Here is a 14,570-nt window from a genome sequence, read left to right on the forward strand (position 1 = left end):
GCGAGCCAAACACCAAGGAGGTGATAGCAGCCTCTCAGCAGGCGTATAATCTTGAGGGAGGCAGTCACGGTACGTCAATATCACCTGGCAAAAGGAGGCATTGGGTCGGTCTTTCGGCAGCGTGGCGAGGTGAATCCCTGGTAGTCTGGTAGTCTGGTAGTAAATGCGTGGTAGCCTGGTATGTCTTACAAAGAATCTAAGCCCGGTTGTATAGCTTAATGTGTTACCAAATGTGCAGTCGGCTTGCGCTTTCTTGTGTTACAAGAGTGGAAAACCTGCCGTTATTTGGCCTCTGGCGCGGCGTAGCATTGGGTGACGCCTGTAGATCATTCAAAAGCGTTGATCCCACTGCAACTAGCACACTCGAAGGGAATCCCGAGGCTTTCAGACGAGACACTTCAAGGTCAAAACTATGGTCAACACTGTGTACAGAAGACTTGGTCAGGGATGACTTGAGGCACGACGAAGCCCCGTTTCACCAGTTTGGTGTGACAGGAGCCAAAAGGTAGAACAAAGGCGTTCGTGACAGTTAAAATAGAGTGCTAAATCTAAAAACCGGAATGTGCCATTGTCAGGATTTCTGTCAGGCCACTTGAACGTGCCGATGTTGCTGTCACCCACACAAGTTACCATTATTGATGTAGTGATGTTTGCTCCTTTGATGAGCGACCTTTTAAAATTTAAAAATAACTTCACAATAGACGGTGTCAGCGCATACGCAATAACGTTCCCGGTGGTCTGTTTCTGAAAGTAAACTTAGTTGCAAGTGAGCATCTTTCCTGTCCTGGTCTCCTTTTTCCGCAACACTTCAGCGCCCCCCTTTGTGAAATCATAGGAAATTATTACTTTCATACGGGATTCTCGAGTTGCATCTTTGCACTTTCACATAAGAATATAAAAAAGTTGTGTGAGCAATTATTGCTGCTTTACATTCATTTTAAACAGCAGTGATCAGGCTACAATTTCATGTGTCACGGTATACTCTTCACCTATTACGTCTTGATATAAAACGTTCAATTATAAAAAGCACCGAAAATGAGCACATTTCTAGCGATCATGAGAGTTAGGGCCTGTATTTTTTTTCTAGCTGATTACCGAAACGTAGCTCGGTTCTTTAATTACATCGTTTAAAGCAACTAAAATGCACAACTGTGATATATTACATTACAGCTTACAAGAAACTGTTACGTGGCTTACAACGGTATTATAAAAGAAAAGTGATACTGAAAAACCAAACGTAAATAAATAAAAAATAAAGCCTGTCCGCTTTCGACGCGGTGGCAGTTCAGAGAATTTTGATATTGTTTGTTTATTTATTTATTTAGAAAGCCTAAGGGCCCACAGGGACATTACATAGGGGGGGGGGGACATAAAGCAGAACACAATTTTCACAAATGAAGGAGCATCGCAGATAGTATATACAGCACTTTGGTGTACAGCAAGTCGTGAAACAATTAACAAGGTAAATATTCTTGCAAAATTCACACTCAACGAAGCAAGAACAAAATAGCGAGAGCGAATAAGTGTTCTGGGAGAGAAAAAATTTACTAAAAGTGCTAGGATTGTAAATGCGTTAGTCATGCTGAATGAAATAAAGAAGGCTGTGTTATCGTGGCAATTCTGGAGGGTAACTTATTCCATTCTTTTATTGATAAGGTTAACGGCGAATTCTTGTACTTTTTCCGTCCGGGCGAGGATAGGGTTAACTTTGTAGGCATGATCGATGCGTTGTTAAGTATGAGGTGGCGGTAAAATGTATGACCGGGCAAATGATGTGCTGCTGTGAAACAGTGTGTGAAAAAAGCATAATATGGCGAATTTTCTGCGCATTGAGAGTGGCGGCATTTTGAGTGTTTGCTTCAAAGATGAAACGATTGCTTAGTTCAACATTTTTAAATTAAACACTTTCAATGAAATTTGTTGCACTGGAGAGAAAAAGCTGTATTCTACCGACACTATATTATACGTTTTTAGGCGACTTGCTTTCTTGAGGAACTTCTGAACTTGACAGTATCATTATTTGTCCCCCCGTATGTAAGCTCTCGCACACACTAAGTTAAAACATGTTTACTAGCTTCGACCACTAGCTATAAGAGTGCTAACTTGAGTCGATTGGCGCAGTAGCTAACATATAATACTAGGTTTGTGTTGCCAGCTTTCTTGCAACACAGACTACATAGGCCAGTGGATATGTGCCCGAACAGAAAACTTGCTGTTGGCTACTTAAGGTATGTTCAGACTGCGGTCGTAACGTTAGCAAAGCGCGCAACTGCCATAAAGACCGCATCGCGAGTTACAAGCGTTAAGATCGTTAAGAATGCTGGTCGTTGACATTGTCAGTTGCATGCGTTACGCATCTTAAGACCAGCCAATCAAAACGTGAGCTGGCCAGTTACGTGTCAGTAGATTTCAACATGGCCCCTGTAAACAGACTACGCACGCAACTACGCACACTACTCGAGTTAAAGGGAAATTGAGACATCCACCCAAATGTAGCAACTCCTACAATGGAAACCGAACCGGGTTCCTCGCAAGAAAAACCTCGCAGTTTGAAGAAAAATTCGTCCTGGTCCGGAACTCAAACCCGGGACCACCGCCTTTCCGGGGCAGCCGCTCTAGCATCCGAGCTAACCAGGCGGCTAGCAGATGGCAGGGCGAAGTCGAATTTGTGGACAACTCGAAGCAAAGGCAAGTGTATGACGTAATATTTCAGCGGAGATCCGCTAGGTGGAGGTAAGTAATTCGCCCTGCCATCTGCTAGCCGCCTGGTTAGCTCGGATGGTAGAGCGGCTGCCCCGGAAAGGCGGTGGTCCCGGGTTCGAGTCCCGGACCAGTACGAATTTTTCTTCAACTGCGAGGTTTTTCTATCGAGGAACCTGTTGGGTTTCCATTGTAGCAGTTGCTACATTTGGGTGGAGGTCTCAATTTCCCTTTAATTACTTATCTCCACCTAGCGGATCTCCGCTGAATTATTACGTCATCCACTACTCGAGCTACGCACACAAGGTACTACGCACACAGGCAGCCATGTCCGTTGTGCCGTTGCCCAGATGCCAGTAGTCGCGTCACTGGAAATTTAAAACCGAAACTGCGGCGCTCATTGGCCACGCCGTAACTGTCATATCTGTATGAAACGTAAAAGTAGCGGGCCTTGCAACAATTACGCTCGCGTGTGTGACGACTGTTGCGCTCTTAACGCTTCATACGATTATATTCTCAACAATTTAGTTGTGCTTTTTTCGTTTGCGTTTCCATTTCTTGCGAAATATCTGCACATTACGTACGTAGTCTGAACGTACCTTTACTGACCAAGTAGGCAACAACCGAACAGGAAACTTCGGCACTGCGTATGTGATGTTGGTAGCCTATTGGTCAATTCGCAGAATGTATGTGCCAAGGTGACAGAACAGGTATGTGGGCTGGCATTAGAGCAATAGCGTCCCACTAGCATCGAGGGCGGGTGCTTAAGGGATAGCAAGTGCGTTGCAGTGACTATACATCGTGGCGTGGCAGCTAGATAGCGCAGAGTATCGAGCGAAAAGCGCGAGAGGGAGCACGGCTGAAACAAACGCCTCTCATGACGCTGTTCGTTCCGTGTTTCCTCGTTCCGTCTCCATGAATCACCCAGAAACGCCGATTACAGCTCAGGAATAACGCTGCTGCGCCGAAGCCGCTCACGGCCGCTATGCGGAGAAGCCGGAGGAGCACCGTGCCAGTCGCTTGGGGAAAATTCGGGCCGCGACACTGACGAAGTAATATCACAATCATAATATGTGAAACTTATTGTCAACAATCATACACAGAAGATTGTTAATCGCATTGGCGCCGCCAATCATCTTCATTGGATGAATGAAGCGCGAATTTTTGTTTTCATGGAAAACACTGGTCTTGTATTGTTTCGTGCACTGGATGACAAGCTAAACAGTTTCTGTGTTTCAATGTATCTATATGGGAGCTCTTGAGGTAATATTTCCTCCTAAATTAATGCATCCTCAGCAAATAAAAAAACTAAGTGTGGTGCTTGAGTATATTGACACGTACACATGTTTATCTTTCACCGGTGGCCGCTTTCAACACTGGCTGACAAATGTTAAACGTTATCGCTCGGCGCAGGACGCGCCTGCATTGGAAGCTTCTCGGACGTTATCAATGCTTCTATCCGTCGTCTGTGGTCACCGACGATCATGTAATCTGATTGTATGAGCGACGCGAATTGTCTAGAACTTTCTGGAAGACACGCGGGCATCAGGGATTAATCTGGAACCTTCGATGACTCAAGTATAAAAGCCTACGCGTTTCGCCGCTGATCAGATTTCGACGATCGCCGACTGTGTTCGCCGCTATCGTTGTGCTTCAAGTGTAACTTGCTTTTGTGGGCACAGGTTCGCCCAATAAAGAATCAGTTTCGTCATTCCCAGTTTTACGACTGTTTGCTTCATCGTCACTACTACGTGACAATATCGTACCTGGTCTGGCGATTGTGAGCGTTTCCGTAGTAACCACACCCAGCAAAGCCACCTGAAGTCCTGCAATGGTGTACACAATGGACTTTGGCAGTGTAATATTTCTGAATAGAGGTTCATCAGAATAGTCCAGGTTTGTTCCCAGTACAGTTACATGCGCTTGTTTCATTTTCCAAAGAAATGGCGCCAGTCCTTCTGGTCCATCGTCGAATTCGTGGTTGCCGAGACACTGAAATTTTTTTTTAAAATATAAGAACTGGCAAACAATTCTAAATATTCAAGGCTAATAAATGTTGCACACAGACAAGTACTAAGTGTATAAGTACAAAATTGATCATTTGTCCTTTCAAAGTAACAAAAATTCCGTTTATCATAGTAATCTCATTCAGAGATTACCACCCAATTCATGTTTAATGGCAAAATTCGGAAACGTGATAATGAAAGAATTCTTACACCCTACGTTTGCAGGAAGGTACAGAGCAAACGCAACTAATTTTTGTAAGAGAAAGCTTCGCTGTTGAATAAAGCTGGTTCTGCTCAGGAAATCAAACATCGAACCACAGCCTCAGTAGCCTCGAGCAACTGCTGGGTATAGAACCAATTTTTGCTCACAAGAAACTTTCTTCACCTTGCACTTTTCCGCAGAACTGACTTCTTCAGAATTGATCAGTTAAGCAGCTTGCACAATGGAAGCCCTGCGGCTGTAAGTTGTTCTTTTGAAGGCAGGGTTTTCTTTGAATGCTTCAGATCGATTCGCGGTTTGTGGAATGTGTGAATCTGTCCACTTTCGCCTGGTGTAGATCGACAATTTCAGGCCTTCTAGTGCAAATAGCACAATGAAGAAGCGTGTAAATGCAGCTGTGAAGATAAAGGACGCACCTAATTAGCAGAGAACTATGTACGCAGCAGTAATGATGCGTAATTATCACAAAAAGATAGAAATGAAACGCACTTGTTCAAACTGCGGGCATGTTAAACTGGAACCGTAAATGGGGCTTTGATCATGAAAAGATATGGGAGAATCCCGGAGATCGTGCAGTCTAGTAATCTGGGCCGATCCCGAAGGGAGTGCAACCTGAACAACACCAACACAGGCTACACCAGCGTGCCCAAAAAGACCTTGTCTTTACTCAATGCCAGCCGCTGTTGAATCAACCTTTTTCTGAACAAATTGCAATGACGTAGAAAGCCCATGCACCATCACGGCCTCTGCAGTCTTCAGAAAGAAGGCTGATGCCTCAGCGCTGCAACTCGCACCTGCACTTGGCTATGACTTATCCACTGCTCTGCACTCGGCCCTACGTGACCAGGCTTCCTGCTCACGGTCTATACACACCGTTACACTAAGAATTCCTGTGTCGGAAAGCTTAACTCTTCCTCAAGCCTGCTCACGGTCTATACACACCGTTACACTAAGAATTCCTGTGTCGGAAAGCTTAACTCTTCCTCGTAATGTGTATATTCTCGAAAAGTGACAAGCCGCAATATTTATTTGGTGATCACGGAAGTCTCAATTCTGTAATAACTGTGTAAAAAACTGCTTTATTTGACACATCTGCGGATATGCCACCACGTGACATTGACACTATGCGAATTTAGCGGATGTCTTCTATGTGGCCCACATTTACCGATAACTCTGGCGAAAATACGTGTGCTGGAATACAAATTCACAACACATTACGTTTCCAAGAAGCCTCCATCCAGCTGTAGAAAAATTTATGTAATTTAAATGCCAGCGGATTTCATTTCATCCGCGCTCATTCATAGCTGCGCACTGAAGGAGCGCGCACACGTTCTTGCCGCGCTCCCCGAGTCCGCCAACTTTGCACAGGTACGGCCGTTTCTTCTGCTAACATGTCAAGATGACTTCAAAGGACAAGTGCGATTCGTGCTTGCAGCCGTTCTTCGGTCGACAACAATTTCTACGTCGCTGTGGGCTTTGTGGCCATCGGTCCACTGCAAGTGCTTGAACATTGTTAACGAAGAGTACGAGCTGTACTCTACATGCTCACGGGATCGAGCACATACAAGTGCTCGCAGTGTACTAGCCGCAGCCGGCGTGACACCATAGGGCTCTAAAAGCCGGCAGTAAATGCCTCGCAGGACCAGGACGTCACCACCTGTGATGGAGCCTGCGCACAACTTCGTGTCGTCGTGCAGGCCCTGTGCGACAAAATCGCGTCACATACAAGTGTGTTTTTTATCTGAAGAAGGACAACGACAACCTTTGCTTGCACCTGGCCCTGAACACAGAGCTATTGGGCAAATGCGCGCAGCAGCAAGGTAACGGAAACGAGTGGCGTCTTTTGGCGCCTTCTTTGGTCACACGTCGCAAGTCAACCGGTCCTCTCCACCGGCTTCGGGTCGGTGCGTGAACAGCCCAGCATCAAATCGGCACTGGCTCCTGTGAGTGGGCCATCGCGGCAAGCAAATGCGCCTCCAGGTCTACAACCAACTCTTTTCCGGCCCAGGACGAGGGTGAAGCCGTCGCTGGGGCACGTACAGTCAACCACAAAAGTTTGCGGACCACGCGAGCGCGTGCCAGACTGCCTATCCGCGCCACCTAGCGGTACGCCACCTAGCGGCGACAGGGGCGCTCTCCCGGATATGAGCCCTCTTGGTACTCGCCTGCCTGTTAATTTTTTATCCCCGTGCATGACATTGTTAGTTCGTTGTGTTGACGCAGAGCGCTGTCTGCGATAAGACCGCCATATATCTGGCTTGATAGCAGTATCGGAGCAATCACTGCAACCTTTGTCGACTGGTGTGCCAGTGGGTAGATAAGTTTCACGAAGCGCTGCGACGATTTTTTTACGCGACAGTTTACTGGCGCACTTTGGTTGGCATGCATCTTGGTCCAATGAGTGTTGCTGCTTTTGCGTCTTGAGAGAAAGGGTAGGGAGGTGTTTCACTGTCATCAAAAATAAAGAAAAAGCGGATGCATAGAAAATTTTCTTTCACACATAGGCGCATCTTCGCATCAGTCGCTGAAAACGTAGTAGACTTGCTTCAGGCCACGTGGTGATTGCCTATTTGGAAAGATGCCGCTGCGTGTTCCACTTGACGAAAGAAGGCACATTGTGCGTTTATTTATAGAGGGAATACCTCAGCGCGAAATCTGCCGCCGAACCAACAGGAGCCGGACTGCCGTGAATAGGATTATTCAAGCTTTCCGCGACGATGACAGATTCACAGATATGGAGCGCAGTGGGCGTCCAAGGGCCACGACTGAGGAAGAGGACCGCCTGATTACGGCCGCCATCGTGGCTGATCCTTTTCAAGGTGCAGAGGATATCCGAGAAGCGCTCTCGCTCACGGTATCGTCTGAGACTGTAAGAAGAAGGCTGAGTGAGCTTGGCCTGCAGTCTTTCGTAGCAGCACAGAAGCCCTGCCTCTCAGACAGCCAGCTACAAGAACGACTCATGTTCGCTACAGCAATGAAAGATTGGACAACAGAGAAATGGGGCGATGTCATCTTTAGCGACGAGTCAACTTTTTCCACGCGCTGGGACCAACGGAAGCGGGTTTGGCGTCCACTAAACTGCAGGTGTGTTACAGTGTATTGGCAGGTAATTCACGAAGCTAATTCTGCATCACAACATGTTTCACGTAAAATGAGCTTTTGGACATTACGAGATTTTTCTGTAGTGGTATTATGTTGAAAACATTAACGATTGTTTCATAGTACTACTTACTCTGAAGCTAATTAAAAGCTGCCAGTGGGTCTTTCAGTACTGTCTAATGATGTTTGCACGTTTTATATTGCAACTCTATAACAGCATTATAAAGTTCATACGCAAGAGGAATCACAACATTTTTAGACGCGCCGCTGGAACCCAATTGTATGCTATTTCTTTCAGATATCTGCATAATTACACACAGAGTGTTCTATCCAGTGGACGGTGTTCCGTGAGCGTGTGGGGAGCAATCAGCAAAGATGGCCTTGGTCCCCTTGTGCGTTTGGAAGGGCCCTTCACTGCGTCACGGTACTGCGACGTCATCACTAGACACCTCGTTCCGTATGCGCTGGACGGTCCCTTCAGCGACGGCTGCTATTTTTTTCAACACGACCGCAGCCCGATCCATAAAGCACGTATCGTCCAGTCATTGCTAGAAGAACATGCTGTTTGCCAGCTTGAGTGGCCTCCATGTGACGCCGACTTGAATCCCATAGAAAATGTCTGGGGCATGTTGAAGAAACGGCTGTCCACACGAGCCAACCGCGGCCGCACGGCCGATACGCTGTGGCAAGCGATCGCACAAGAATGGGAAAGCCTGCGCGGTCGACCGGAGATTACTGAATCTTTGTACGAGTCGATGCCCACACGCATCAATAAGGTGCTAGAAAACGGCGGACATTTCACTTCCTACTAGATCATTGAGAGACATATGTTTCATGACACTTCTGTAAATGTCTTGTGAATAAATTCATCCCCTTCAGACACGAATTATGATGCACTGTCTGCAAATGCGTCAAATGCGCATGGCATCATTTCAAGACGCTCACTATTGCATTCCAAGAAAGAAGACGAAGCAATGTGCTGTTTTGTGCGAGTTTCAGTAAAAAAAATTAATTAGCGTATAACTCATTATCTAATTATTCTGAAATCCGTCAGCTTCAATGCTTGCATAAAAAGAATCAACTATTAGGCCCGAAACGCATGCACACTTGCTTTTTCGGTTGTATTGGTGTCGACCGGAGAAAAAAAATACTCTTGACGTTGGTCTTGGAACGCGGCACGTCGAACGATTGTCTAACATGGTAGTGTCTCCAGCAAAGTGATCATCTGCAGCAATACGCAGGACAATGAAGTTAACTGACCGCTAGTTGTCCCATCAGGAAGCGGACACGAATGTGCACACTGAGTTTTAGGTCATTTGAAGAAACACGTGGCGTGGGACGCGCCTCCGAAGTTCGAGTCCCCAAACGAGGACGCCGTGTCGCAAAGGGTTATAAAAAGAGTCATCGCACCCGATTATTTCTTATTTTTCTAAATGTAACCACTATAGCAGCGCGGTGGTTCGGGCTTTGCGCAGCAAAACCTGGGCGCAGGCGATCAAATCCCGGCCGCTACTGTCACTTAGCGATGGGGGAGGAACGGAAAAATTCTGCCTACTGACTAAGCATCTGTGTCCCATGGCTGCCTCACCGCTCACTCACGCACTCACGAAAAAAAAAAACAGCGTGGCTACACGAAAATAGAACTGATAACAGCCGAAGAATACGCTGTCTGATTACTTGTACTGACATTCTGCTCTCAAAATATAAACAAGTAGCCCTGGCTAACAAAGAGCGCGTCACGTTGAAAGAGATAGGTAGAAAATATTTGCGCACAGTGCGAAAATAGACAGGCCATAGATTTAAGGAGGGATGCGTCTTCAACGTAGCGCTGCTGTCGATCGCTGGTGACGTAGCGGAAGTGTCGCGAAGAGGCTCTTGGCCACGCGCTCGCGTGGTCCGCAAACTTTTGTGGTTGACTGTACTTCAAGCACGCTGTTTTCTGTGCCGGGAAGGCGTTCGCTTTTCCTGTCGAGCTTGGCCGCTTCGACAAACTTGTGAGGAAATCTGTGCTACGCTGGAAAAAGTTGTTGATAGCAGCTATGTCGACTGCCAAAAGCTCAAATTGAAGCACGAGATCTACGCTTGCTTTCGGGTCACAGTGAACGAGAACGTCTTCCAAAAAATCAACTCGCAAAACATTTGGCCGAAGGGTTGCCTGTTCAGGCCTTTCTACGGCAGGCATGATGCATACAGGGACGCCAGCGACAACATAACGTAACTTCTTTTCTAACGTCAATAATGAAGTGCTCCGTTTTTTACCAAAATGTTCATGGTCTACGCACGAAATCCTCCTGTTTCTATGAGAACGTGCTATCCTACTCATACCATGCTATATGCTTAACTGAAACTTGGCTTTGCAACGACTTACTGTTTAAGAATTATTTTCCACTGGAAGAAGAAAGTTCATGGATGTGACATGTATAATGCGCGCGTTAAATACGGCGGTGGTCGGCTAATTGCCGTACGGAACAATCTTATCGTTTCAAGGCGTGCGGACCTTGACATCATACCAGAAACTGTGTGGGTTGAAATTCCTGTTAAAAGCTGCAAAAATTTGTTGCTCTGCGCAGCCTACTTCCCTGCTAACGTAAGTAACGTGCAGTTTTCTGAGCATATGACTGACTGAGTTGAAGTTATTGATGTAGCAAAATATAATATCCTGATAGCTGGCGATTTCAATGTTCCGTCTATGGTTTGGGAGTCTTCACGTGCGACATCCGCATCTTTATCATCCCCTCGCTGTGATGCGCTGTTCTTCTTTATCGAATTTCTTGGATTTACGCACTTTAACACGGTCGCAAATGCCACTGGAAATTATTTAGATCTCATTCTGGCCAATTCCTGTGTTGCTGAGTTTTCTGTTACAATTAGCGGTTTAGTTCCTGTGTACCATTCGCATGACCCGCTCGAATTAGCAATTTTTCTAGAGGCTATTCATGTGTCGCGCGAACCTGTTCGCGCATTTGGTTTTCCGAATGGTGACTATCTAGGTCTTTACCAATATTGAATGATGCCGACTGGTCTGAAGTGTACCATGTCACAGATGTCAACAAAGCGGTTAGCATGCTTACAGATAATCTAAAATGTGCGTTCGAAGTCTGCAAAGAGTGTTTCCCTAAGCGCTATTTTAGGTAGTTTTCTTAAAAATTGCGCGGTTTACTTCGTAAAAAGCTAAGGTACCACCATAGCAAGTTCAAGAAAACAGAATCATCGGGGGGGGGGGGGGGGGGGGGGCACGAAAAATTTAGTGTCTTGCGAAGCGAGGTGAAAAGCACAATGCGAAGTGACAGTGATGCATACATTAAGTTTGTCGATGTGCGCGTCAAATGCGATCCCAACCTTGTCTGGACCTATGTAAAAGATTACAGTTCTGAGAGGGCCACAATTATTGCCATCAATCAGCCTTCTCGTGTCATTCGTCGAAACTCCGACAATATCGTCAATGCATTCGCTGAACATTTGTCCTCCGTTTTCTTTAATACAGCAACACGATATCGCGGCGGCCGTAAGTAAGTTGAAACGAAAGCATTCTCTTGATTACGACCGACTACCAAGTTTTGTTATCCAAGGCTGTTCTTCTATTTGTGTTCATTTGTTTATGCTCACTTGTAATCTTGCTTTAGGTCTTAAGCATAACATGCCAAACACGCCCGTAGCCAGGGGGGAGGCCGAGGCCTTAGGGGCCCGCTCCCTCCCCAAAACAAACTTTGATCTTGACCGAAAATAATTACTGCAAAATAGGTGCTTTTCTCCCATACTCAAGGCCTTCAGCAAGTGCCCCCCCCCCCCCCCCCCCCCCCGACAAAAATTCTGGCTACGGTCCTGATGACAACATGGCTTTGTTCAAAGCAGGTCTGTGGAAACAAACCTTGTATATTTTCTTGATGTTGCGGGACCCACTGTTGATAATCGGGGACAGTTAGACACAGTATACTTCGACCTGTCACAAGTATGTGATGTTGTTGCTCATGACCTTCTTATCCATGGACTATGTAGTTACGGCGTTAGTACCATCATGTGCACGCTAATTAAAGACTACCTGTCTACTCGGTTAATTATCTTCGCGTCGGTTCTAAGTCATATTTCCCTTATGAATCAACTTCCGATTTTCCGCAAGGGTCTATCTTAGGCCCATTATTTTTCAGTATCTTCGTTAATAATCTTGAAGAATGTTTGGTCATTCGCGTCACCTTTTGTACGCTGATGACATTAAGCTTTACCGTGAAATAGAATCAGCGCACGATTGTGAATTATTACAGGAAGATGTGAATTCTGTCGCGGAGTGGTATGCTTCTTACTTCTTACGTATTAACCCATTTAAGACACTTGTTACCTTTACTCGCAAACTGACCACTTTGTCATACGAGTACTCACTTGATAACATTCCTTTAAAACGAGTAAGTTGTACGCGCGACTTGGGAATATTTGTTGAGTGCCGACTGACTTTCGAACGAAATGTTTCAAGCATTATTAATGTATCCTACCGAAAGTTAGGTCTCATATAAAAAATGTCTGCACCAAGTTAGAGTTTAGTTCTTTATGTTTGGAACTGTAGTAATTTGACCAATGTGGCTAAATTTGAATGTGTGTTCAGCGACGTTTCATTCGTATCCTGTACGATTGATTTCTGGGACGCCGTGTAATTTATGCCTGTGAGCATGTACTGCGCATGTATAATATTGTTACGAAGGTATGGGTTTATTTACAGGTGATGATAGATGAGAACACATGAAGGGAGCAGCCGAAGGCGAAAACCAGTCCGGTACGATCAACCGCCCAGTTCAAGCGCGGCGCTCCACGCCACCTCTTTGTCTTCTTCTAACCTCCGCGCATTGCCGCTACATTTTCCCCGGGGGCAGACGAAGCTCGCCGAGCGAGTTAAATAGGTCGGGGATAATACTGCTTGAGGCGAGCCACATGAACAACTTGTGTCGCGCGCGAACGCCGGTTATTTGGAGTAACTTGGGCGACAACATAGCTTACATTACTTACACGAGCGAGAATGACGAACGGTCCAGAGTAGGTGGCGAGAAACTTGTGGTAGAGCCCTTTTTTGCGAACTGGTGTCCATAGCTAAACATAGTCACCGGGCGAAAAACTCACTGGAATATGCCGGGCACCGTAGAAGCTCTTGCTGTGGCCCTGTGAGGACAATGTCCTCAGACGTGCGAGTCGCCGTGCTTCTGCACGACACAAAGTCTGAGCGATGGACAGGTTTTCATGATGCTGGAAGGGTAGGAGTGTGTCCAGAAAGCTCCATGGATTGCGTACGTAAAGCAAAAAGAACGGCGCATATCCAGTAACTTCATGCTTGGCAGTGTTGTACGCGTACGTAACGAAAGGCAAGACGGCGTCCCAGTTTTTGTGGTCAGCGTCGACATACATGGACAGCATGTTGGTAAGGGTGCGATTCGTGCGCTCAGCGAGACCATTAGTTTGCGGGTGGTAAGGAGAGGAACGCCGATAAGAAGAACCACAAAGCCGCAGAAGTCCTTCAACAACGTCGGCAGTAAATTGCCGTCCACGATCACTGATAACAAGCCGTGGAGAGCCGTGACGTAAGATGACGCGGTGCAGCAGGAAGGAAGATACATCATCTGCTGTGGCAGAGGTAAGTGCCGCTGTATCCGTATAACGGGTTAAGTAATCCACGCACACTATAATCCACCGGTGGCTAGATGATGTCTTCGGGAGTGGTCCGAGCAAGTCAGTGCCAACTTTTTCAAACGGCGACGTCGGTGGCGTGACAGGTTGCAAATAACCTGCAGGGCCAGTCGTAGTTTGCTTGTGGCGCTGACAAACAGCACAGCTGGCGACGTACTGCTTCGTTGTTTTCCAGAGTTTCGGTCAGTAAAACCTCTGGCGGAGCCGGTGTAGTGTGCGTGCGAAGCCAAGGTGGCCGGACGTAATGTCATTGTGCATCGAACGAAGAACCGCAGGGCGCAGGTTTTCTGGCACTACTAAGAGCAATGGAGGGCCGTCAGCGGAGTAATTCTTCTTGTACAGCAAACCGTTAGAAATAGTAAATGGCTGCCCTGGTGAATCATGCGCAGATTCTAATAAATGTTTCAAGGCAGGGTCACGATGTTGCTCGCTCTTGAAGCGACTGAGGTCTGGGAAGTCGGACGAAATAGAAACTAAATAGTCGTCGAAGTCGTCGTCCTCAGCGTTTGTGTACGGTGACGGGAGGCGCGAGAGGCAGTCGGCATCCGTGTGGCATCGTCCGCCCTTGTAGGTAATTGAAAAGCTGTACTCTTGAAGGCGCAACGCCCAACGGGCTAATCGGCCGGACGGGTCGCGGAGCCCAGCAAGCCAGCACATTGAATGGTGGTCAGTCACTATGGTGAACTCGCGGCCGTAAAAATACGGCCGGAACTTCTGAATGGTGAATACAACTGCTAGGCACTCCAGTTCGGTGACGGTGTAGTTCTTCTCCACTTTGGTAAGTGTCCGACTAGCATAAGCGACGACATGCTGCCGACCGTTGCAGATCTGAACGAGCACAGCACCAACACCAACACCACTAGCATCAGTATGCAGTTCAG

At 46.7% G+C, this 14,570-nt stretch overlaps 1 protein-coding gene across 1 annotated transcript in view; it reads right to left on the reverse strand.

The window, feature by feature from the left end:
- The window catches only part of LOC119454600 (protein 5NUC-like), a 73,509-nt gene that overhangs the window by 31,971 nt on the left and 26,968 nt on the right, over positions 1-14,570 (reverse strand). Inside the window, exon 3 of the mRNA XM_037716491.2 lies at positions 4,467-4,692. Within this exon, the coding sequence (XP_037572419.2) occupies positions 4,467-4,692 (226 nt within the window). The remainder of the gene's footprint in view (positions 1-4,466; positions 4,693-14,570) is intronic.

This window comes from Dermacentor silvarum, chromosome 5, assembly GCF_013339745.2.
Source record: "Dermacentor silvarum isolate Dsil-2018 chromosome 5, BIME_Dsil_1.4, whole genome shotgun sequence".
Lineage (NCBI taxonomy): Eukaryota > Metazoa > Arthropoda > Arachnida > Ixodida > Ixodidae > Dermacentor > Dermacentor silvarum.